We start from the raw sequence: 26981 nt of genomic DNA on the forward strand, positions 1-26981 counted from the left end.
TTGTAGTGCTAATTTTTGCTCTATCTTTAGCTAAAATCCTACCTCTAGACAATAAACTTCATGAAGCAGCATGGTATTTTTCAAATCCCAGAGTTTAACCCTGATCTGATTCAAAACAAAGGGTTTCAGTTCATATACTTCAAAATACTTTCACTGAAAATAGTTTTCCTGGACTGCTCATTCTACAAAAAGTTCAAATATTTTGGACTCCAGGCCCAGCCTGGAACAAAATAAAGGGGGTTGAAGCATGTGAATGCAATTTGTCACAAAAAAGCCCAGCAGAAAATTTTAAGACCTATTTACAGGCATCAGTAAAATGGTTAATATTTTTTCCTTATATGCTCCATTGATTAATCAGCTCAAACTTGCACGCCTCATTTCTACAGGATTTCTGCGTGCCTTCGCAGCAGCACCAACAAGCACGAACATGACTTTTCTATGTAAAGAATGCATCAGTCACGTCCATCAGCATCTGCCTTGACTTCTGCATCCAGGCTTTCCTTGAAGGTGCTTTCCTGCTCCCGACATCTGTTTTCATCAGATTCCACTATCAGAGATTTCATCTGAGCTACGTTCCCCCTCTTCCCTCAAAATCAGTAGAGTAGACCAGAGCACAGAAATCTGCTCCGTGGGCACCGCTGATCAACCTCTGCAGACGGAGGAGGCAGCAAACCCCTACCACGTTTCCGTCTCACATGGCAGATGTCACATGGAAGGCGCAGTAAATTAAAGCTTTTTGTTCCTCAGCGAGCACAGGCTAATCGCTCTGCAAGCTTCTTCCCCAGCCCTGACAATGTGCTTCAACCCTGACTAAGAGGGACCACCTCTGGGGACGAGGAAACAGTTCACTCAACAGCCTATTTATTCTTCAGCCTCTTTGATGAAGTTGCCAAGAAGGAGGTCAATTAGTGCCAAGGAGCTGTTGTTGCTGAGCTTTGCCGGGCCGGCGCTCTTCTGCCAGGAATATGCACTTTTCTTTGCAAGCTGGCCAGCACCCAAGTGCCACAAATGGGGACAGCTGGGTAGAAAATCAGGATCTCTCCCTCCAACGCTCAAATACAGCCAATGCTCACAAAAGCTGAAGGGGTTTTATTCACCCCTTAAAAGCCCATTTTGATGGGATCAAAAGGTTGCAGAACATCTCAGCTTGCAGCAAGAAGGTAGATTTACCAGGGTTTTGTAGGGACACGTGAAAATGCAGACAGAGCACACCCTCCTGAGGCCTCAGAAACCACAGCGAAAAATAAAGAAACCCCAAACCAGAAAACCAAGCTGTGAGCAACCTGGCCTGATTTCACATCTCCTCTTGGAGCAGGAGGTTTGGCCAAACGACCTCCTGAGGTCCCTTTTGACTTCAATCATAAGATAATTGATTATTAAAATAAAAATTTCCTCCTATTTTTACGCCTGACTCATAACTGCAATGGCTGTCGCAGCAGTCAGGTTTGGCAGGGAAATACAGTGAAGGAGGAGAGGCTTTGGAAGGAAGCAATAACAAAATAGCTCATTTTTACCAAACAAAAGGGCTGTTCCTCTAAATATAGATTCTCAACCTACAATATTCATAATCAGAGGGTTTAATGGTTGCTCTCTAAACCCCTATTTAGAAACCTTGTGAACAACAAAACGCTGACACGAGGGCTGAAGCACTGACGAGGCCGATGCTGGCAAGCAAGAGATGAGCTCCAGCAGAGGCAGCCGGGCAGGGGGGACAGGTGACCCCCAGCTGTCACCACCACAGCCGGGTGGACAGGTCCCAAGCCCTCTTTTGCCAACTATTACAGACTCTGCAGAAATGCCACGAATCCTGGCAGCTGCGTCCTACCATGCTCTGAAATGCCACCTTTTGCACAACTCATGGCCTCCAGCAGGGCTACTCACCTTCCTGTTTGGTTTTTGGGCCCCTCGGCTCTGAACCCATTTGAGTAGCTACTTTATCCCTATCAAATGCCAAAACGAGGGCACTAGTTAAGCTTGAGTGATGAGTAGCAGCTCATCAATATGGAAATGTCTACCACTGATTTTAAACCAAGCACCAGCCAGCCAGCACACCCCTCTCCCCAACAAGGTTTGTGGGCTCTGAGCTGGGACATGTAGTGACCAAAGGGCTCCAGTCACATCTGTGCCATGATGCAGGGCATGTCCCTCCAGCACTGACCCAGAACCACAGGCCCTGGTGCAGTTCATTAGCAGGCAGAATCCATGGAGCTGTGACAGCTTACAGCAGAGCTGGACCTTCTCTGCTCTTCTGCCAACCTACAAACCCATCCAACTTCTTCCAATAGCAGAGAATACACTTCTTTTACGAGGCAAAGTTGGCCCTTGGGACTTGCCTTCCTGAAGGGATCCAACCTCATACCCTGAGGTTCAGACACACCGTCCCATCCATCTGCAGCTGGAGGGAGCCCATCAAAATGGACTTACAAGGCCTGAGAGTCTCCGAGAAGCCACGTGAGGATTTTATTTTTTCCTGCATGATTGTAAGATAAAGCATGAAACAATCCTAGAAAAATGTAAAAGACCTGGAAGAAACAGGGCACAGCTCCCTGCCTGCTGGATGCCTTCAGACAGCGCAGGCTGGCACACGGCAGCCCAGATCTGCTGACTGCATGCCCAAGGATTAGCATTGGGGATGATTCATGGCTTCAGGGATAATAAAAGCCTCAAATGGTCCTCCCCCTCCTTCCAGAGAGTTCATTATCACTTCATCTGCACCGAGGAGCCCAAGCACATCTCCCCTTGACCTTCAGGATCACTTTCCCAAGCCCTCCGAGACCCAGCCGTTCCCCAGAGGTGACAACTCCAGATAGCAGGAGCGACGGTTTGAATTATTACCTGTTCCTGTTTGGTTTCACAACGATCACAAGGCGATACAGAAATCACAGGGCAGACAGCCCCGGCTCCAGATGTCCAACCGCCTACACTATCTACCAGCCAAACACACCAGTGTTGTATCTGGCATGTCCATGGTCGGTTCTCATCAGGGCAGAAGGAGGACTGGGCTGTTGGGACGGAGAGGCCCATTTGCATTTAATCTAACCTCTGCTACAGAGGGGGCTTCTTGACTGGTGGTTCTTGGCATAATTTCAATACATAAACGGCCCAGAGTCAACAGGACCGAACATTTTTTGGCAAAAGGTTTGTTTATTCCCCAGGAGGAAAATATAGGAAACTCTCATCTCAAGTATTTTTCCACTATGGAGAAGAATTAAAGAAAACCAGCAGACGGACCCTTTCCTTCCTGTTCCACCCTCTAAATGGGAGTTTTCTCTCTGGCAGATATCAAGCAGAACTTGACTTGATCTGGGCAATGTAAATGAAAATCTACATCAGACTCTCCTCATGCCAAACCCCAGCTTGCATTCTTGGTACTGTCCATGTTTAATTTTCTGTCCCAATACGAACAAACGTTGGGCAAGATGACGTCCCCAGCAGCACACCCTGCTCATCAGTGCCAGCTCTATGGAGATGGAAGGGCAGCTTGTCTCTAAAATAACCAATAGCAATATTTAACCATGTACCATACTATGAATAGAAGTTTCCACATTCAAACTACTATCTCTAGCACTGAACCAGAACCAATCCCACATGCTTCCTACAACCCATTGACGTTACAGTGAAGTTTTAGGCATCTTGCTAAAACCCCACCAGAAATCTGGGAAGGAACCAAGCCAGACTGTCATGGCACACACTGCCTAAAGCACATTACTGAAAATTCAAAAAAAGACTTACATATTTATGCTCCCAGAAAGTGCATCTTCACAGCTTGTAATCAAGTGATACAACGCTCCCTGCTAGGCAAAAATTTACAGAACTGTGCTAATTGGGACCATTTGTCAATGGCTGCCCAGGCTCTTCCCTGCGCCCACTGTCAAAAACAGCTTATGCCTGTTGCTAACGCAGGTAAGAGCTTAGATGTAATAAGATGTGGTTAATGAGATTAGCATAAAACGTGCAGAGCAACAGACACACCCAGAGCAGCAAAAGCAATATATTGGACTACAACATAAAAGCTTATCAGCCCACATCACCTTTGTAAATATTAACAACCTGATAAGCATAGGACTTCAGACCACTTTTAACCGACTAAAGTGATGGCAGGTGTGCCTGCCTCTGCTGAACAGTGTTGGATAACACTTTACAAGGTAGGAATTTAGCACTGGGGAAAGTGCATTGTGTAGTGATTTTCCTCTATTCTCAAAGCCTCTTGACCTCACATAAATACTTACTCTTGTGCTGCTATGCAATCATTAGAATAAGTCAATTCCTGGGTCTTTCTGAATATCATTATTTTATATTCGGTTAATTCTTGAAATGAATTTTAGGCACACCACAGGTAGAATTTAGAGTGGCCTTGTTTTTAGAAAATATCAACCAACCTCTCAAGTTAACCTGAAAGTTATTTCCTGGACACCTAAAAATCAGCGGACACTTCTGAGAATCGTATGTGAGATACGGGGAAACATGGAGCTTCATAGCTAAAAGATGATACAATATTACCCTGCATTGTGAATATGCTTCAAAAACTTTCCATGAGGATTTTTCTTCATATTCTTTTCAAGATATTTAGAGCTAGCAAAATAAATACATAGAAAGAGCACAAAATTAGTCTAGATACTTGAAAGCTTGACAATCTAAGTTTTCAGAGGGCTGGTCAGCTTAGTCAGATGATGTTAGTAATGGTCCTATTTCTTGAGAACCACTGAATTCCTGTGCTATACGATTACAAGCAATGTTATAACAGTACAAGAACATCCCATGTTGCTCCACACCCCAGCCCGGTCCTAAAGTGACTTTCTAAAGTGACCAGACTTAGGGTGGCATCACCAAGGTCTTGAGGGTGCTCCATTCCATACGTTCACAGATGAGAGCAACACAGACCATCACACTGCAGCTGGCCTGCTTCAGCAACAGGTGCCTTTTCTGTAGGCTTTTGTTTTGTTTTAAACTAAATGGCAGGGCAGAGCGTGGCAACCTCGCGCTCCGGCGGAGGTTGGTCTGCCTTTCAAGGTACCACAAGAAAAAAGGTGTGAGGAGGAAGCAGCAAGGCAACAGAGGGGAAAAGAAACGAGCGGGGTGAAAAGTGCAAGAGAAAAAAAGGGGGGGAAGAAAGACAGAGCAGGGGAGGTATGAGAAGAGCCGATGGATTAAGCAGCTTTCGAGTATGTCAGAGCAGCAGGATCTTGGCAGCAGGATTTTGAAATGTGCTCTCTGACAAATCCTCTTTTGTGACAAATGCCAGACGTTTCCCATCATTTCCCAACCTTTCAGTTTATGGTCTGCTGGCACACTCAAGAAAGTTATTTTTCTATTGAAGGAAGACCAGGATCTGGAAAGGCCATGAACAAGGGGTTCCCATTGGCATAGGACAGCCAGAGCCGAACCTTAAGCCCCCCAACCAGCAGGGAGCTTTGCCCGAGGCAGGGCTCCAAAGTCTGCCACTTGAATACCAGATAGGAACCGCCTGCTCAGAAAGGTATTTCAAGGAGCATTTCTAAGAGCCTTCCAAACCCCGTACGCGAAAAGGAACGTGATAAGCAGTGCAGATAGCTTTTTCAACACCAGGCTTGTCATACATCTCTGCTGTGGCCATGCTGTGGATTCCCACACTGTGCAACTCAAGAGGGACCTGCACCAAACACAAAGCACGGCTGGGGCTGGGTAACCCTTCCCCACACTTCGCACAGGCTGGACCACAGCCTTAGACCCCTGGGCCTGACCTCCAGCTCCAGCCTGCTCCTTTAGGCTAATTTCTCTGCTTCCCGAGCCCTGCCTGACTCTCAGAAAGAGTGGCAGCAGTACCTACTGATCTTACAGGGGTTTAGTGACCCTACTCACTGACTTTTGGAAGACGGACCAAGAGCACCAAGGGAAAAAACCAACATTTCTCAGATCAGCTATATGCATGCACCTCTCTGAGGGCATGGGGACCAGAGGAATGAGAACATGAGCTGCTCCCAGAGCCACCCTGGCAGATGAGGCACGATTCATATTTCTACTTTGCAGACAAGGAATGGGGTGCCAAGGAAGCAGTTCTCCATAGCTAGAGAAAATCTGCGACCTGAACCTGTCCTAAATTCTCAGGCCTTCTTTTACAGCTCTTGATGTGAGATATGAATATTCTCAAGATAAAACCCTCTGGTCCTTGAACAACACACCTACCATTGGTGATGGCTCCCAGTCCCACGGATCTGGTACAAAGCTGCTCAGCCATACCGACAGCACGCATTAGCAGTGCTTCTCTGTCAGACCAGACGGGAAGCAGAACGGCTCTGCTTTACCTGGGGATTTACTGCAGAGCAAAAGATGACTATTCACAGTTGATACAATGCTTGAAGGATCCCAAACCCTTCCTCGCAACAACAGACTGTTATTTCTAACATTCACGCTTTCTTCCTGCTCGCACAAAAGTCAGCTTAGCCATATTAGTTGCGGGTTTTTAGCATGTCTGAGTACAGCAGCAAAGTTTAAAGCTTGTTATCACAGCCCTGCATGCTGATACAAAGATACATGGAACCACAAGAAAAATAAAGTATCCAAATAACGATAAAGACCTGACAAATCTGCAAAAGCAAAAAAGCTGAGGCTGAAAAGCTGTCATTCCATTTCCTCAAAGCACAAAATACACCCCACGTGATAGATCCCAACCACCACGGGAAGGAAAAGCAAGAGAGATTTATTTTTGCTTTTAAAGTGAGGATGTTGTTCAGAGTCAGACCAGAGCCCAAACTCCTGCTTGCAGCTGATGGTGCAAGACTGGAGAAAGTCTCTGTAGACCTGACAAAGTTTTCCAGACATTCAACAGAAGGGAGGTGAATACATTGTAATGCAAAAGCCATGAAATTTAATTTTACAACAGGAAAAGGCAATGTGTTTTAATGCTGAACCTGTACTTGAGAGAATTTCCAGGGATAAGGAGGAGAGCATCTTTTACCTAAGGTTGTGGATGCCACGATGCTACTCCAAGCCTAACAGCTATGACAGCAACATGTCTCCGACTTGTCCCCTGCATGGGAGACAGCTTGGGGGATGACGAATTTTCTGGCACCATGTTTGCCTTGTCTCTCATCTGCTTTGGATGCAAGAGCACACACAAAAGCCCTCCCCAGGTGGCTGGGTTGTACCCACTGTAGCACTGCCTCTCTGAGTTAAAAGTGCCTTAAAGGAAAAGAAAAAAAGCAAAGAAAAGAAAGGACTGTAGAGGGACAGTTAAAGAGGACAAAACACAACAGCCCTTTTGCTGCCCCTCAGGAAACTGTACGAACATCATGCATATGAAATCTGAAAATGCGTGTTTCCTTACCAAACTGCCATAATTATGTGTAAATATTAAAAGTTACACTGCTCTATACAAGTAGTAAATCCCATGAGATCAGATTAAATTACTGAAAACATCCTTTTTTTTTCCCCTCTTCATCTAATCCTTTTTGCTCATTTCCCCCACAGTGCTTCCACCTAATTTCGCCTAATTCATCTGCTACATAATAAGCATACTATATGAATTCCTTGAGAGCCCCTACAGAACTGCTTTAAAATAGAAAATTGTAAAAAAACATTAAAATTACATCATTGCAGAGACTATGTACGCTTTGGTCTGCCCTGAACTGTCTGAATTTACAAGTAGCACTTGTAGGAAAAAACCTCTTGCTCTTAAAACTCTAGCAGAAAACTGGGGTGTTAACTACTTTTTTTTTGTAATTGCACCTGGTTTACACATTGAATTTCCACTTTTTATTGAAAAATGAAACACCAGGAGAGAACAACATTTTCAACTCAGAACTGCTGCCTAAGTGCTCAGGGAGATGGAGTTTGGGGGCTCCCTGCCTGGCTCCCCTCTGCGGGCTGCCTTCCCTCAGCTACCCGTTCCTCATGGTACACTGGGCTGTATAACGCCAGAAACGAACTGCAGTGACTCATGAAGAAAAGCAAGACTTGCACACTGCTAGAGAAAAATTACTGCAGTTTTCAACTAGCTTTCTTCAAGAAGAGGGTATGAAATTCAGTTAAGGAGAGAGCTCTTTGGGAAAGTGGGTATCTGATACCTGTCAAGTAGGGGAATCATTATAATTGCATCAAATTATATATCAAACATGACTTTCCTTAAACTTCCTTATTTACTACCTTGGTTCATTAGATGTTCCCAAATAAAGTGAAATACAGGCTCCAAGTTAATAAAGCTTTGCTCATCTTGTTTCAAATTAGTTCTTTATTGCAAAAGAGCGAGCTCAGGAAAGCACACAGCTGGGTTTGAGACAGAGTTAATGGTTCACGAGCAAGTGCCTAGCAAGGTATTTAAAGAAAAAGTGTGCAGAGTCGCAGCTGAAAGGCAAAACACACAATGAGTCACTTGGCAAACAAGCAGCCGTGGAACACAAGAAGCACAACTGCAGTGCCAGTGCCGAGCACTGATTTACAGCGAGGCAGACACAGCCCGTGGGGAGCAGTGGGTCACGCTAGAGAAAGCCTCTGTAACTATCAGTGCATGGACATTTAGAGAGTGCACTTGCATGGAAAAGAAAATCAAAAACTAAACCACAGTGCTGCCTATGACAGGCACCAGGTGGATGCCCTGAGAGTGAATCCTATGGTGACCCACCACCTCTTTGGTATCACCCACTGATACACGTGGAAGGATCCTCAGGGGCTGAAAAAGGCATCCAGACTATTCTCAGGTCTTTGGCCTCCGCATGAGACCAGCATGAATATCCCCTTGTAACCCATCCCCAATCCCAATGGCCCTAGAAAAGAGCTTCCAGTGAACGGTTCATAACAGTTCTCCTTCCCCAACAGGGCAGCCTGAGAGGAGCAGGTCTGTGGAGCAAACGGGTTTCTGCTGGAGACCTAACACCCATGCTGTACCCATTTCAGTGCTTTCTTTAGGCCAGCTCTAGCCTGGCCCCATAGCCTGAGCACCCATTAGTGGCTGGCACCCATGAGGTGGGCTCCATTCATGCCACATGGATCCACCTTGAGCCCTCTGAGACCTCTTCAGGATGCAAACCAGAGAGGAGAGTAGCAACAACTGGGAGATTTGGTCCAAATTTGCATTTCTGCTCCAACCTCAGTCCTGGCCGTGGCCACACCTGCAGATTTGGTCATATGAACCTGGGGAGATGTCAAAAAAACAGGCTGGACAAGCTGCCTCCAACAAATCTCAGGTGTGTCCTGTTTCTGAAGCTACCTTAATCATGGGGTAAGTGTACAGTGAACAGGTGCCTTGCTATCAACAATTATAACTTCTTCCAAGCAAGTATTTTCTAGCACTGCCCACATTATCATTTCCACATTCTTTTCTATGAAGAGATTTTCCAATTTGTCTGGCGAAACAGTCATCTTCCCAAGCAAAGGCTACCCAAAAATCTAATAGTGAGCACTCACTCTTAATTAGGAGCAAATTGTTAATATCAGTTTTCTGCACCTAGACCAAGCACTTAATTTTTTTTCCCCTCAGTAAAGTTTGTAAATTCGGGAGTTTCTGATCCGATTACTCCATAGCTGCAGTTCGCAGGGGTATCTTTCACACAAACCTTTTCCTTTTGCAAACTGCATTTATCACCCATGTAATGATAAACCCCCGGTGCCTCGTACATGTCAGCTATCAGGAATTCATTATTTTGTCTGTGTTATGTTATACCAGTCGGGAGTTATCTTTGCAGCCCACAGGCCAGAATCAAAATCGAATGCGTCAGCTATTTAAAGAAAATGGAAGCCCTCCTCCAGCAATTTAATTAAATTCCAGGGAGCACGGCTGGGTTTCAGTCCTAGAAATGTTGCTCAGGAAAATATGATCCAAGATTATCAGTCAGAAAATAAACTTTTAAAAGTTACTTTCCTTATACAGTCCTTGTAGCTAATCTGATTTTAATAGACATTTTTCTAATGCTAGAAGGACAGCATTTGGGACATCTCAGTTATAAACTGTCTCTTTTATCAAGCTACAAAGAAAAAATAATACTATATACTATTGCACAGCATTTTTGAGGGCAGATGCTTAGTCTATAAACTAAAAACAGCTAAAATCCTTTCTTTTCTAAGGAGGCAAGACTTTATATGTTGCATATTTACATGATGAATAATTACCAGACTGATCTATTATTTTGCTTGCGTGTCAAAACATTAGCTTTCTTTAAAATTTAAATAAAATTTCTAAAATAAATAGAATATGGACTTTTTTCCCCTCAAAACTGAACCACGCCAGAACCTGCAACTTGAATCAAATTCTCTTTTTAAAACCCTTGCACAGAGTTTAAAAGCCAAGATTTTGTAAAATCAGGCTTGCAGCTTCTTCTGTTTCACTTGCAAATATGAGAGTGGAGGAGTGCAGTTAACTAATACAGAGTTTCAAAACTACTATTAATGACTAATACTTCGCTTTGGGTTCTTATTGCAGGAGCTAGAGAAAAACTGATAGGAATTCAGTTTAAACAGAGAAGCAGTCAACTGGAAGCCATAGACGAGTCGTGAAAAGTGAACACGAGCAAAGCGTTACATCCCTCCTCTCAAGCAAAACGTGCCCAGCTGTTGCACAGGAAGGCAGAGAGCCCCAGACTTGCTGGGAACATCACAGCTGCAGGACTCTCGGGAGGAACCGCTCTGCCCGTGGCAGCCCTCACACTGTCCCGTGTAAGGTGGAGAGGAATGGCTCACCGAGCATCCCTGTGACATGCTCTTCATCACACGCAGGGGGTATTATCTTGGCTAGGATCACCAGTTCAGTAAACAGGAAAAGGAACTGGGTGTGCGGTGAGCTACACCGATATTGGTCCACTGTCATCTTCGTTAATCATTCCTCCTGAGGCCCACAGTCATTTTAGACCGCCTTTGAGAAACCAGAGCCATCCAAAACAGGTATATACACAACGGACATGCTGTGTGCAATTTTGAAGCACGTACTTAAGTTTTATCAAGATGTCTTAAAAGCCAGGGTCCCCTCAAAGTGCAACTTGGGTGGTTTATCTTACATAAAGCCTCTCTCCAAACAATAAGGTGCATACCCTTGTCCTAACAGCCCAGCCCAGGACCCCAAGGTGCATTGCAAACCACCTGCAAGGGCCAAACCCCAAAGACCCTGATACTTTCACGCTGCCAGTGCTACCAGACTGCAAAGTCCCTGGGGAGCGACCTTTGTGGTGGAGGCATCCAAACTTTTTACTTTCTCCAAGTGCCCACACATCAGGTTTGCTCACTGAAAATAAACAGATTTCAAAAGAATGTGCTCACCCACTCAGCGCAGGGTAAGGGAGGGTGTTTCTCAGGAGATTGCTGCTCGCTACCATCAAGACGTTATCTGAGAATTTAAGCAGCGAATTGGGAAAGGGGCTCCCGCAGAGCCACAGGAGTTTGAAGCGTTCGGACCCTGGTACTGATCTGCCTGTTCGCAGCTGAAGTCAGCGGGAATGCCGTGCAGTGACCCCACTGTGGGACGTGTCCCCATGGAAAAGCTCCCTATGGGATGTGCAAAAAACCAATCAGGCAGAGATCACCAGCGTTGTCTGGACTGGCCCATCTTTCCCTTCCAGAAAGCTAATCTCCAGGACTTCAGGCAATTCCTGTATTTACTGCGTTGACTGAGCACTAATCCTGTATAAAAAAAAATTAACCCGCGTGTTCTCACACATGCATAAATGGTGCAAGATCCACGTTCCAGAAAGCAATTCAAAGTGGAACTGCCAAATGACAGTGAACATCGAACACGCCAAACCCAAGACACTGCACAAACGGCAACGCCGCAAGGACGTATTCTTTGTATCGTGGGCAAGTTTGGCAGGGGAGACCAGTCCCGCAGTATCTTTGTTAAGATATGCTGGTAATTAAGCTAATGCTTTATCAGTGGTGGTCCAAACAACCACTTGTGATACGAGAAATTCCTTCACTTCTGGTGCGCTCACTGGGCCTGGGACAGCTGGCTGTGCTCATTTGCTACGGAGGCGTAACATATGTTTTGTGTAATAGAGGAAACAATTGCTGCAGCTATTTTCATGCAACTGTTAGGGGAAGAGCTGCACTTGGGAAATCAGTCTTGTAGCACAGTATTCTTCCCTCCAATTTTCTTTAAATGCTTTTGAAGGTAACCACGGGCAAGCCGCTCCTTGCAACGTGTCCACGGAGGCATGGAAAACAACCATGGATGCAGTTCTTGGGCATGTGAAGCAATACTTAGAAACCTATTTACAGCAAACGATAAGGGGTCAGTGTTAAGTTCAAACCACATAAGGGAGGTTTTCGCCACAAAGGTAGTTTTTAACCTTAACCCCTTTTCTTGAGAATTGAGAGCGCATGCCACCAGTTGCTACAGCTGAACAAGTTACTTCTTGTCAAGTGAACGGCAGTTCTCTGGTTATCTGTGCCTAAACCGAGTTAAGCTTAGGGTGTCTTAGGGTGTCCCTGTGAGATCAGGCAAGATGAGTGGTTTTTCTAGAGAAAAACGCAGCACACTGCAGCTATAAGCAATATACTGTGGGTCACAAAGCAGGTCTACAGCATGGCTAGGAACAGAAACTGTACAGCCAGCCCATTTAGTGGATCCCAGTCACAAGGACATCTTTTCCTCCCTGCAGGCATGAGAGCACGCCAACAAAAAGGAGAAGGATGTTGTGATGGACTTCACAGAGCATGTCCTGCAGTGGAGAAGGGGTCCTGGGCAGCAGCACTGGCACTTACGTGACAACTGCGCACTGAAGGAAGAGCAGAGCACGCCACTGCTGCAGGGTTTGGCAGGCAGATGTGACTTGCTCCCTGCATTTGAGCAGACGGCTCTTCACTGAGCATTTTCAAAGTATGGTTCTTGAAAGCCGTTGTAGCTAAAGCATAAACACACATCGCTTCCCACATAGAAACTCAACAAGTAGTAAAACATTAACATGACCAAAGCCAATCTTCTGAATTTCTATTTGCTTAGTGAGCTGTTTCTAATTGAAGTTTTTTTTCCTTCACTCTAACAGGTCCAACTGCGACCCCACCTCCTCCCTGCAGCCCCCTGCGGCCAGTTATCATAACCAGTACACGGTAAATAGCGATTTCCAAGGGCAAGCCCAGTCTGATGATGCAGCTTTAGACAGCTAAACCCCAGTAACCGGGTCGCACACCAGCTACAACACAACTGTCGGGTCAAGTGCGGGAAGGGAGAGGCCCCGCGGGGCAGCTGCAGAAGAAAGCGGCTCATTGATCTCTGGCGTGGGCAGCTGACGGGCTCCGCGGCTCTCCGCACGTGCTGCCACTGTACCGGCAGGGTTGCGGGCAGGGTTGCAGGGAAGGTCATCCAGATGGACCCAAGCCGCAGTGCAAAGCACAGGCCTTCTACTAGGAAAGAGCGGGAGCTTTCTCCCTGCCCCACTTCGGCAGCCGCGTTTGGGGAGGGGAGCAAAGCGGGATGGCCTGAAAAACTGTTTTGACTCAGAGCCTGCTCACAAAAGGCATTACTCACCATGCAGACTCAGATTTTATCCAGCCCAGCAGCACATTTCACTTTCTTGCTGCTCGCGGCTGGACTTTACCCCCATTTTTGATTGTTTGCAATACAATGCCAACACAGAAAAATACATCCATCAAGCACACTAGTATTAGAAAGGAAAATGTTATTACCTGGAATAGTCCCCCTTAGCTTCCTAGAATTGAAAAACAGTGACAGAATTAAAACATGATCTCTTCAAAAGTCCTCGATTTTCCCAGCATTGTTCACGTCCCCACTCCCACAGCTCCGTGGCCAGATCCTGACCCCAGCTACACTCGATGCAAAGCATGAAGGCTGCCTGCATGCATTCGAGAACAGAACTCAGCCCTTTACGCTTCCAGCTGTAGATTATCCACCTATACCATAAATAAAGCCACTTCCAAAACGGGGATGAATTTCACGTGGCAAATCAAACATCACTTCTACTGCACATGAAGCAAAACACAATTCTCTCTCCGGCCGACCACGTCCAGCTGAAGGTCGGCTTTACAAGCAGGTCAGCAGCTGAGAGGAATTGTGCTCGCTCGAGATGAAAACAACAGTTCAGGCAGATCAAGCCACTGCAGCTTTGCTGGAGCATTTTGTCACCGAGAACACAGTAGGGAAAAAACCCCAACGTTTTAAAGGCAGAATTTTATTTCTTAGAAAGTAGTAAATAACGAGGGTTACAAGAAAACTTGATTAAGGAGAGGAAAAACTGACATATTTCAACATGACAGAGGTATCAAAAACATGCTCTGAAAGATTCACAAGCATAATATAGCAAATTTAGCTACAGTATTGTACTTTCTTCTTCCCAGATCTCCAGAACATATTTAAATTAGAATAAGTAATAAATTGGATGCAAACCTGCCCAAATAAATTACTTCCCTTGATAAGTTTTTCCTCATTCCTTCTCTCTTTCAATTTAGGATTCCTCAAAGAAATTTTTCTCTCACTTGCCTACAAGAGCAGCAACTCCCAAATTTTTTAGCTTTTCTTCCACCCCCAGCTGCAGAGAGTAGAAACAACACTGCATGGTCTTGTCTTTGTAGAGGGGAAAAGACCAGAAAGGCAGAAGGCAGCTGGGCTAAAACAAGCCCAAGTTACCGGTATCAGAGCGCCGACCAAACGCAGGAGGAAGAGGCGCTTACCTGCAAAATCAGGGCTGCCAACTTGAAGACGGTCTCGCTTTCCACTTCAATCTGCCCCTGGGCGGGGAAAGAGCAGAAGGTGAACCCTGCGCGCCCCGCCGCCCCCTCCCCGGGGCCCGCCCGGCCCCGCACCGCCCCGCCGCTCCGGGAACGCCCGTTCCGCCCGCGGGAGGCGGCGGGGCCGGAGTCCCCTCCCCGCGTCCGCTCGGCTGCCACCCCTTTTTGGGAGCACGTACAGCCCCCCGGCAGTACCCTTCCTCCTGCCCCCAAACCCTTCTCTCGCCCTCGCGTGTTTTCGTTACAAATCGTTCTGTTATTGCGTTTTACCGGACGCTGCTTTGCGTTGTTGCATCTGCCTGCGCGCACGCGAAAATCTTGCCGTGAAGCAGGCAGGCAGGGTTGAACGAGAGGTATTTTTACGGCTTGAAGCACACCTCCTCGGGGCAGGGACCGCGGTTCTTTGTTGGGAGGCTTGTATGCACACCCCTGATGCTAGATAAGTAATACTCATCACAAGGATAGCATAACTAAGCTTCCTTTGCCCCACGCAGTCTGGATCTCACACCCTCCAGTTCTTGCAGGTACGCTGGAGGCATAGGGCAATGTTCCAAAAAACTGCATGGACCCCCGTGCTGGAAATCTCCCGTGTCTTGACCCCACTCCACAACCAGTCCTGTCCTGACAGCACCACGCGCTCTGTGACTTCAGAGGTGTGCAGCTGATAAATGCCAAAACATCAAAACTACACAAAGATCCTTTTTTTCGTGCTTGCAACCTTAAGTGCAATCTTTCAAAGCTAGTCTCTTACAAAACCCTGGTCTTGGTTCTATACTGGGACCAGCAGTAACACTGGAAGAGTAAAGGAGATGTACTTAGAGTTGGACTCTTGGGTTATCAAAGCTACCCCTTATACCTACTGCATCCTGCAAACTGTGTATAAAGGACAAAACTGAGCCCGTGAACCATCCCATGAGTACAGAGGGTTGGGTTTTTTTTTTTTTCCTTATTATTGACCTTCTGCAAGTGAAGGTAGTGGACACAATGCCTATCTCGTGCCACAGAGATCCCAACACATCCTCTGACCCCAGGATCTGGTGGCTGAATAAGGGGACAAAGTAGACCAAAAGCTGAAATAGTGCCAAAACCAGGGCAGCAGGAAGATCTACAGAATTACATACAGATACAGGGAAATGACATTTCAAAATATATAGGGCACATCTGGAGCTGAGCTAATTTACCACAGCTGCAGGTCTGGCCCACAGAGACTAAATTCAAAAGTGAATAAACAAATAATTCACTTTTCAGGGAAAGGAAGATTTTTGCCAGCTTTGTCAATAAAACATTCCAGCAGCAGCACTCCCCCGGGCTGCTCCACAAGGGCAGACCAAGAGGAATTTCCCCTTCCCAACAGGTGTGGCAACAGCTATGCAGAAGTAGCCTCCAAAGCATTCCCAAACATATTTTATTAGAAGAGGAGGAGGGGCACATCACAAATTAGGAGAAAAAAAAAAAACAGAACAGCTTCAAGTTCATCCTTCCTTCAGATCTCTTTCATGTTGATGCTTAAGAGAAAAGGCAAGGATTGCAGCCCAGAAACTCTTCACATAGGTGCAATTTGAAGGCAGTTTGTTACTTCCAGGTCTGTATCAGGTTAATCTTTGTCATGCACATCTGAGCTGCCTTTTTTTAGCTTAAATTGCATCTGCTCAAACAGCCTCTGAGGCCAGCCATGGCAGTGGGAGGATTACGGGAGATCAGGTCATCCCAGCACTGTGCTCTGCTGCACCAGCAGGCAGGGAACCCAGGCATGAGAAAATGCCATCGCAGGGAACCTCTGCTCAGCAGGAAAGACAGGCTCTAGTTCAGCAAAGCTGTCTCTGGACCACAAAATCAGGGAAAACAGGGCCAGAAGGGACTTTAAAAGCTCATCATCGAGACCATCTCCCTGCCCCAAGGCGGAATCAGCCACATGCGGCTCATCACCTTTTAAGCGTGCAAGAAACTCATGGAGATTTCACTATCCAAATGCAATTCTCACATCAAAGGCCCTCTTCTCTTTGTCGCTGACTCCAAGAAAAACTCTGCAGCACTCTGTGAGCTACTGCAGCAGCGAGTCTCTGCTGACCTATAGTAGTAGCTGCTGCTGGTGTTACAGGGGTGTTTGGGACTTAATAACCGAGCACCTCTTCACTTTTCATCTTCAAAGCACCTCACAACCATTAACTAATTAGCAATAGCAATTACGAGGCTGCTTTTCTGTGTTTATTTACTTTGTCCTAAATACAAGCATTAAGAGCACTGGTCACTTTACTAGGCTGCTATGGCATTGCCACAAACGTTAAAAGTGATCCCACAAACCACTTCATTTAGGGTTTTAGGAGACCAGACAGGCTGAAGGGGGACTGCCTTCTTCATGTGATGAAGTTTCAGTCTTTGCTTTCATGATGAGGGTTTTGCTGTGCCAATATCCTTGGTTTCGAACGCGTTTGCGTAGAAGCTGTGTGGAGGAACGCACAGGTAAGGTCCTCCCTAACCTGACCTCTCCCAAACAAGACACTTGGAGGTGTCTTAACCAGAGCAAAAGGGACAAACAGGACAGCCCAGGTGCAGGGCTGCCACCACAGCTCTCCAGCTGTTGCAAACCTCAGAACAGGGTGGACCAGCCCTAACTATCACATATCACTGTATAACAACAGTGCCAGGAGACTGGGGCCACTCTGAGGGAGGCTATGCACCAAAAAAAACAAAACAAAAAACCAAAAACACCACCAAACCCCCAAAAAAACCCAAAAGCAATCAGGAGAACCCCTACCCTTTAAAGGGGCTAAAAATCAAAGAAGAAAGAGAGAGACAGGGAGGTGAAGGGACTGCCCTGAGGTCAGCAGTAGCTAAATAGCACAGCGAGGATTTGAAGCAAGGGATCCCAAAGCCCAGCTCAGCCTTTATCTAACAGACCAATGCTATACAAGCGACAGTCTCTTGGACAATCCCCTCTGAGCCTGGAATTATTTTCCATCATAATATAACATTATGTGCCATCTGGTTCCTCAATTGGCCACTGCTATAATGTAATCCAGCCCTGGGCTGTCAAGGAGTTTGGACAGCCCTTGCCTTGACACAAATCCATATAGCGATACATGTCACTCAGGAACACAGAGCTGTGACTCTTCCCACTCACTCAGGCAATATTTTGATTTTTATAACCATCCCTCTGCCCCCAAGGCATGGTGGATGGGGGTCTCTGTTTTAGCATCGCTTTAACAGCGAGGTCAGATTTCAAAAAATAGATGGGGAAAAATAGCTGTAAGAAGACTCATTTTCAATGCCTGCAATTGCCAGGGTAATTTAAGCAGAGACTTCAGGGAGCAGGCGGGGGGCCCTGGGAGCCAGGGCAGCGAGTGCTCTCACGGCTGTGTGCTGAAGATGAAGATAGAAGGTTTTCCTAGATTTATCCCAAGTGGGAACAAGGTCACTAGTGTGAGGTTAAGTAGATGGATGTAATTCAGATAATGGAATCCGATTCTTCTATATTTTAGATGTAAATAAGTTTAAACAGACTAGCGGGTGCAGCTCCAGGGAGGGGATGAAGCATATTTTTCAATTAGAGTTTGCACAGGGACCAATCATTTTAACCAGTGAGAGAGATTTAGCCCCTTGCGTAGCTCTCTAAAAGGCCACTGGCTTATCTAAACACTACATTTGGTCCAGCAGATTCAGGTAGTGGCTTTTGTCATACTGACAAACATCAGAATAATAAAAGGTTGTAGCAGATGTCCAAACCAGGCAGCAATTACCACAGAGCAGGAATAGGTCACTATCTCAGCAGCTAGTAAAGACCAACTCCTGCCTTCAGTGCCCATAGGCAGAATTTAGCCCCTGATTCAGATAGGAGCTCAAGTCTTTTGCTGCACAGACAGACTTATGAATGCGATAAAGATCACATGGCTCGGTCATGAATAGAGCAGTGAACCCTCATTAGACACAGCAACAACACTAGAATTTACTGTCACAGAGATACAAGTCTGAAATCCTGATGAAAACACAGATCAAGAACGAAGATAGTCAGATGAGCATTAACCATGCTAAGCAGATCTTTAGACTGTAAACTCAGATTAAAGCAGATTAAAAAAAATAAGCAACACAGGAACTGTCATGTTTAACTCTTTAAAACCAGAACAAGAAATGAAAACTGATAGTTTCTTCAAAGCACATGTAACCTCCACAGGTTAAAGACTGAAGCAAAAACATTTCACGTGGAGATTTGAGAATTGAGATACTACCACACCTCTTCCCTCAAACCAACCCCTTAAATTTATATTAACCAAAGACGCCCCCAAATACACACCCACTATGATTGAATAGCCACAATATTGAATATAATCACCCATGACTGCTGAAAGTTGATTATAAAAAGCTGAGAGAAAGAAGGGTTGCAATTAGACAGAAGGAAAGGAAGGACCCAAATACGTACAAGATGTTCAAACCGAGGGAGGCAATTAGTTGGGTGTGGACCCAGCATAAGTGAAGAAAGCGATGCCAGCACATGTGCCCTTACCCAGCACTGCCGTGACTTCCCACAAGGGATCCAGTATCCCTGCGGTGTGTCCTGACAGCCCGAGGATGCAAAGGCAGGTCCCTGCAGTGCAGAAAGCTTAGCAGCTTTTCAGCACTGAAGTAGTCTTTGAGAGCAGAGGCTGCACAAGGTGGCCTGAGCTCCTGGGACGGGCTGGGGAGGGGAAGGGCTGTCGGCCACAACCTGTTACACGACAAGTTGAGCAGCGCAGGAGAAACTAGGTCAGGCAAATTCAACAACTCGCTCTGTCGGTGTGGCTGCGCTGTGTAATTTCACCAACGAAGCAAACAGCAGAAACAAATAATCCTTCCGCTTTAAAGCGCCTGTCCTGATTACCAGCATTCACACCTACATCGCAATCCCAGTGGTGTCACCTGCTGTTCACGCTGCCCTGCGAGGCACCGGATGCCCCATCCCATCCTGCATCAGAAAGCTCCGAATTTTGCTGAGCATCTCAGCTGGGACCAGCTTCCCAAAGACAGAAACACTGGGCTAAGAAAAAGCACAGCAAAGCAAGCGTCCGCCTCCAGCACATTAGGGAGGGAAAGTGAAGCACTAAACCAGCAGGAGCTGCAGAATACAAGCCCTTACAGGAGCAAATGAAAGGCTAGTCCTTCTGACCCTCCTCAATAGGGCACTTCAGATTTGCACTCGTGCTGCATTTACCCCACAGGGAGCACAGCCTGGATGGCCCAGGCGGCCTCACAGCTGCTTCACAGCACTTAGATGGTCCATGACATCTTTCATTTCATCCAGTAAGCCCCACAGCCCTTCCTACCCACGTGAGAGCGCGCACAACCTGAGACCGAACACAGCTCAGTGCATGTGCAGTGACTACCACAGCTCTCTCCTGGAAAGCTTCAGGTTTCTCTGTTACACCCTTTATTTTGCCATCTCTGCCAGCCACCCTCAGCCGTCTCCCTTGCTTGCGTTTTGTGCTTCAGCCAACACTTGGATATAACTCCAGGGACAGCAGCAGCTACTCTGAGACTTGTCTACACAGTTCAGTGCAACAGGAGCACGTTTAGTGCTGCCTTTTTTTTTTTTTTTTGCATTAATATAAGAGTAAAAGCAGAGAATGGGGGAAGGACATAAAGACTTCCCTGTTTGCAAGCCAGGGTATATGGCAAGTGTCAATAGACTTAACGTATAATCACAGCCTTTCGCTTTCCTACCGCAGCGCCGCGGTGAGATACCCAACACACGCCAGTAACAGAACTGGCTGAGCTGTCGCAGCTACTTTACCCTGTGGCCAGGAAATCAAAGGTGCAAAACTCTCCATCGCAATTAACGCCAGTAGTTAGACTTAGAAGGAGGTGACTATGTGAAGAGACATGAGGTATGAAGCTTTGGCTGCAAACCAAGTAAGCCTTCATATGCAATGGGCCAGCCCAGCTGGGACACAACCTACACCTCCCCTGGCAAGAGCCTCAACAGGTCCCTGGGGCACCATCACCCTTTACAGCAGGCAGCCTTGGACCAACCTCAACCACTCTCAGAGGTGGTGGGTAGAGTCCCTTGACTACACCCACACCACGGCCAGTTCCCTCCCCAAGCCACCAGCGCAGCCCCATCTGAGGTCTCATGGGGTAACAAGTAGGGGGCCCCATGGAGATCCGCCAGGTTACATCAGCATAGGCGTCCTGCCTCCTCCTCCCGTCACATTTTGTTAACAGGTATAACCATGCTCCATCCTTCTCATCTGCTGACATGCTGCTGGGGGATTTGGGCCACAGAGGTGGGCGCCAGCACCCATGGAAGATAACAGCCCTGAAGTGCAGAAGGGCAAGTAGTCCTGCTGATCCTCATCCTGGGCTTTACACGTGCCCTCTTTAGGAGCAGAACAGTGAATACAGGCAACAGACAGAGGATATTTTAATAGTCTTGGCTAGCATCAGACTACTCTGTGTTACAAGGCTGTATGGGAACGCTCCCCTCTCCCTAGAGATGGGAGAGAATTAGGAAATATCTGTTATAAAACTTTCGAGAGGTCTCTGATATATGGCCACTTTGCTCTCCACGAGCTGGAAGCCAGCCAGACTTTATGCTCACACCAGGGGTCTGTTTTAACAGCTCTTCTTGGTAAGCACTGGTCTTCAGGCTGCCAAGTGCTCACAAGCTTTGCCGTTCACAAAGCTATTGTGGTTACAGACTCCTCTGAAAACTTCCATTTCCTTTAACTTTTTTCTTTTTCTTTTTTTTAAAGCAATTCTTGCAAGTCCTTGAGAAAAAGGGGGAAATTAAATAAATAACCCCCCCAACACCCAAATATAGAGAGGAAAAGGGGAACACGGCCAACTTGACCAAGATCTTAGTTTACAGAACGTATTTTAAGGACTGGCAAAGAGTCAAGCGTATGGCTGCAGAGCTATATGGAGGTTAGCTCTAATGCATAATAAACTTGACAGTGCTTTGCTAGCCAAGTAGGGTGTTATTTTTTCAAACTTGGCTGTTTGGAAAGAAGAAAAGATTAATTTATCTCTCCAAATTTATCACCAACATGTGCGTGACCAGTTCCGACCCACCTCCTTAAAAGTATCCCAGCTAGGGTCACGGGCTGTGCAATAACACACTGAGCATGTTATAAAGCTCCCCTATACCTGTGCAAACATAATGCTGAGATACCCATTTCACCTGAAACTAAGTGCTAGGCTTTCACTATTTTAAATTCCAGCTGTACAGTAGATTTCAGAGATCACTATAAATCTAAATCCAGCTTCTTACAGCCAGTGACAGGAGAGCAAGCTTTTAAATTGAAGTTGTCACCACTGAAGGTTTTCAGGCAGCAGTTCTCAAAGCCTTAAAAAAAGAGAGGCACATAGGAAAACAGAGCCCAGACATACACAAAGCATCCTTCCAGCCATTGCATTCTCCCAAAATACACATAGATAAATGAATTTATAACTAAGTCACTGGGAGGCCCTTCCACAGGCCTGGAGATCTAAGTTTTACCAGCTCCCACCTCCTGCTCAGCGGCCCAAGCTGTTCCTGGCAGCAGCTACATCTTCTCCAAGCTCCAACCCAAAGAGCACGGATGCTGGAGAGCAGAAGCCAGGCAGCTGGCTGGACCACACAGGACCAAGAGGGCCTGAGGACTGCAGCATCAGACCAGGGGAAAAAATGGGCAGCTCAACATGAAAGGAGGGTAGGGTGAGGGCATTGGCAGCATTTGTTATATCGGCTGGAGGCCAAGGTTTATGCACGCACCAGCGGTGAGGGAACACCGAGCGCTCTCTTACAAGTAGAACAGCAAATGTTGCATTCAGTTCCTATGCAAGGAGACATGGGGAGGGCAAGGCCAGCAAAGGCTGAATGGGTCATGTTGGCAAATCCAGCAGAGGAAGTTTATTCTCCAAGCGTGTAAAGCAGTGTTACGTTACACTGTGCAGAAGGAAGATGCTGGTGTGGTGGCGGGTTAAGATGAGGGTGCAGTGAAAGGAGCAGCCACGGATGCCTCACGCTCAGTGCACAGTGATTCTTGCTCTGGGTGCAGAACTGTAACACTGCTAAAACATGATTTGCAAAAGTAAAAATAAGGCCTCAGCCCTCTTGTGCTTTGGGCAAAGGGGACCCCCCCCGGCTCCCCAGCTGCTCGCAGGGGCTGAGGGGAAGGCAGAGGGGGACTGCACAGGGAACACCACAGGTCCTAGAGGATGCACAAACCAGGGGTGCAGCAGCAAAGGTCCCAGAGGCACAAAGGAGCTTTGACTGTATAGAAGAGCCCGGAGGTGGGGGAGTGGGTGGCAAGTAGAAAGAAATACATTTTTGGCAGCAGAGATTTTATTGTCTATCTTGTCTCTTCCTTGCCAAAATGTCTACAGAAATTGCAAAATGCACCAGCCCCAGATTCCTCCAACCCTTGGCAGGGGAAAGTGGTACCAGATTTGCAGAAATGAGCAGAGAGATTTGCAGGAAGGAATGTGGAGTTGAAAGGTAAGAAAGAGCAGTGTGTCTTGTGCACTACAGAGCACCAAGCTAGCCTTCTCTGTTTCCAGAAGTTTTATGCAGGGTTTGTTTCCATTATTTTTTGGAATTTATTATATTTTGTAATATTTTTATATATTTAATATGCTATATTATTTATTCTGAGTTTTTACTCATCTGGGAGCAAAACCTCTCTGGAGTCATCTGGGACAAGATGGTCAAGACACACTGCTCAGCAGCTCCAGCTTAGACCCAGAGATGCTGGACTTCATTAGGGAGATACCATTCTCTGTGGTTAGATACAGCCACTTACAGGATTTCACACACAGGATTGCCCACAGATCTGTTGAAGAATACTGTAAATACAATTATGATGCAGCCTCTGAACCTCATAAACCATGGATAAATCCCTTCCAGAGGAGGGACTGGCATGAAGCTTCGCCAACACACAGGCTGTATTTGCCCAAGCCTTTGGTTGGCTCTCGTGGTGTCCCCTACACGCCGGCAGGAGCCCTGACACGCACCATCTCGTATGCAGGGCAGCATCACCCCCTCACCCTGTGCTCAGGAAAGCATCATTTTCCTTTAAAGCACACAAGCCACAGAAGCACGGGTACCTACACACTGCTGTGCTGTCAACACACACCAGTGCTCAGGAACGTCTAAGACACAAACTCCTTCAAGCATCAGGCCTCTGCACCACCCTGGATTTGGGCACTTCCACCCACTGTGTCCCCTGTAGGGAAGAAGCTACTGTGAAAACTTTGGAAACAGCTTTGTGAAAGCAAAACACGCGACTGGTTTTTACGAAATCTTATCCACACAGGTCTTCTCGCACCCCAGTATTGCAGCATTTATCCTCTGAGCCACATTCCTCGCCCACACAGAGCAGAAGCTTCATGCAAAGATCCAGGTTAGGATACGGCCCCTGCAGGGCATCCTCCAGCACACCTCGTGCATTGAGGAGCACCCCAGAGCACATGGGCTGGGTGTAGGCTGCTACTTTTTAAGACACTGGGGTTTCCTCACTCATGCAGCAAGGAAAGGAGAGGGGGGGAAAGAAAAAAAAAAAAAAAAAGAAAAAAAGAGAAAAGCTAAGCTAAGGCAGGTCTAACCTCCCCAAGATAGATTAACGACTGAGAAATGCCAGGGAACATTCCTCGCTGTCATCAGCAAGCATCAGCCACTTGCTTCACTGGAGCTGGGGATCTGCTCATATTCAGGAGCCAACACGGCCGGTCCCGCATGCTGTGCCTCCTTCCCTGCGGCACAACGGAGCCTGGCAGCACTGCAGGAGCATACACACTGTGCGAGCACATCCAAGGCGCCTTTGTGCATCCTCTTGTCCACATCCCATGGGCTTAAATATGAGAATTGGTCCCACGTGCATTTCATGCACTACTTGAAACCTAGATACTGACCATAAGTTTACCAAGTAGGATAAAATACTTTGAAGAGACCTAAAGTGAAGGTTAAAAGCCACTGGAGCAAATGTATCTTGAAAGTAAATAAACTGGCTTCTGCTGAAGCAGCTGCGGGCAGAAAGTGCTGAAAGGGCACAGAAAGTGCTGCAGGCAGAGCAGGGGCTCTTGGCTTTCGTTACGTGCTGAATGGCTCGGCGCTGCCCGCAGAGATCCTTCTCTTGGGAGGAAGCGATGCTCCTCGTCCCTCTGCTTGCCACAGAAACTGGACACAACAAAAAAACCTCTCTGCTCCTGGCATTTTTCCTTGCAGGAACAGGGAAGCTGGCACTTTGCGTTGCTACCAATTAGAGCACACACCTTGCAAGCCATGGGGGGAAAACATGAACCAGCCTTCATTCAAACCTCTCCCAGCTCCCGAAGCCCTGAACTCAGCTGGATGATGCACAGCCTGCTTATTGCAGCACTCAGTGCATCATCAGCGCCTCACATGCTATCAGCACTTCATTTCAGTAATACGAAGTTATGCTGCTTCAATAATAATATTTAACCAGGCCAGAAGTGACTCCTTATTGGTTTGATGACATGTGCATCTACGATCAGTGAGGGAAGGCTTTTTATGCTTCTCCCTTCCTTTACTTTCTCTTATGCTTTATGCATATATATATAAACACGTATACTTGCACCAAATGTTTTGATGTTGACAGCATTTGTTTCAATAGCAGGAGCATTTTTCACATTCCTTTCTAAAACCAGACCATTTTCCAATTCCAAAATTATTTGTGCTTTCTGTTTAAAGTGCTCCAGTTTTCCCTGAAAGGATGACTACAAGTTGCCAAGACCCTTCATTTAAAATGGCAGATAGGCCAAATGGAATTTGCTTTTTATTAATCTTAACCAGCGAGGCCCCAAGTTCTTCAGACATCTTTAAAACTTTGGCATGTTGTAAAAAGGCCCCAATTTCCTCCACTCTTCCAGAAAGCAATTCCTGTACAAAGCACAGTCACAACTTTACCATTAACCACTTTCACGTCAGGTTTCTGATCCCACCATAAAATAACAAATACTGGATACTGAATAAGAATCCTCTAAAATATGCATATTAAAGGTGAAAACTTTGGCTGGCTACACCAAGCTCCACCACCAGCTAATGATACAGAATTGTTTTCCAAGAAAAGGTTGTAAGAACAGAGTGACCCTTTTAGACTGAATTGAACCACAAGTTAAAAAAAAGCAAGATTCCCAAGTTTGACATTAACTGGAAAGTCCCAGAAACATCAGGCATTGCTAAAGTTCATTGAACTGCAGCTGCTATTGCACCACTGGTTATGAGGGGCATGTGGAAGGTGGCTGCCACACCGCCCTTTTTTCAGACCAAGATGAATCTGCAGCAGATTGACCTTATTTTTTAAGATTTTGGCTACTGTATCATGAAGTAACTTTAAAAAAAAAACATTCTACCAATTCAAATATTTTAAGAAAACAGTGGAAGCTTCTTAATCAGAGAATAAATCTAAAAAGTATTTTAATAACTAGTTTTGACTACTACTTTATAGGGTTTATTACTTTACTCCTTCACTGAATTAAGGCAGGAAATCAGGAAACTAGGAACCAAGTTCACAGCATAGGACCTTCCTCACAGGGCTTTTCTTGAGATAAGTTTGACTTGAGATCAGTAAAGAGATGCTTGAGCACTTACTATGCAGTGTATAGAAGGATATGCCACTGAGACAGAGCCTACCTGCGAAGTTACAACCCAGATTTCAAACAGCTTAAAAGCTTTTGAGTATTTAAGACTTATTCTAGCGCAGTGAGCACACAGCGGGGCTGCAAAAACAGGACAAGGAAGCCATCATCATCCTTATCCATTTGCTTGGAGCACCAGCATTTAAGTGAAGGAAGAGAGAGAGCACACCGAGATTTTAATAATTCAATAAGATCTAGAAATTAAACACGGCTCCTAGCAAGTTTTCAGGACCACGTAGGTGGCAGAAGAGCAATAAATGGGAGATGCACAACAAGGAGCTCCAAAGGAATGCTCGGGCTTACCTGGTGCACACAAGACTTGGCATTCAGAAAGAACAGTTCGACCGTAGTTTTGTCCTTGAGAAAGGAAATGCTTTCAATGTAGAACCTGAAAATGAAAAAAAAAAAAGTTACTTTCTTGAATAGGTTTCATCTTCCGCCCAAATCATTTTATTTCCTCAATGTTTTGTTCTCTAGCAATAAAATAGCACAGAGGAACTATGAGCTATTGCACTTAATTTCCTGCCTGTTAGGAGGGAATAAGCAGAAAATCACAAGCCAACAGCGCACAGGGAACGACAAACTCCTTGTTCAATGGATCGTAGATATCTGATGACTTTTCATCTCATTTGAAAACCCTGTCGAACATTAAAGCAGCAAAGCCCATCCCTCCTATGCAGATAAAAAACACAGAAGTGGGAAGGGTAACTGCGAACAGCACGTTGCAGGCCGGG

General features: G+C 46.2%; 1 protein-coding gene across 1 annotated transcript in view; it reads right to left on the bottom strand.

The window, feature by feature from the left end:
• Positions 1-26981, bottom strand: part of FRMD4B (FERM domain containing 4B) — a gene marked incomplete at its 5' end in the record, with an annotated part of 84396 nt that overhangs the window by 29211 nt on the left and 28204 nt on the right. The window contains 3 exons of the mRNA XM_082321242.1: positions 13582-13604; positions 14584-14640; positions 26551-26635. Coding sequence (XP_082177368.1) covers positions 13582-13604; positions 14584-14640; positions 26551-26635 — 165 coding nt within the window. The remainder of the gene's footprint in view (positions 1-13581; positions 13605-14583; positions 14641-26550; positions 26636-26981) is intronic.

Source organism: Platalea leucorodia (assembly GCF_965183815.1).
Source record: "Platalea leucorodia genome assembly, chromosome: 9".
Classification (NCBI taxonomy): Eukaryota; Metazoa; Chordata; class Aves; order Pelecaniformes; family Threskiornithidae; genus Platalea; species Platalea leucorodia.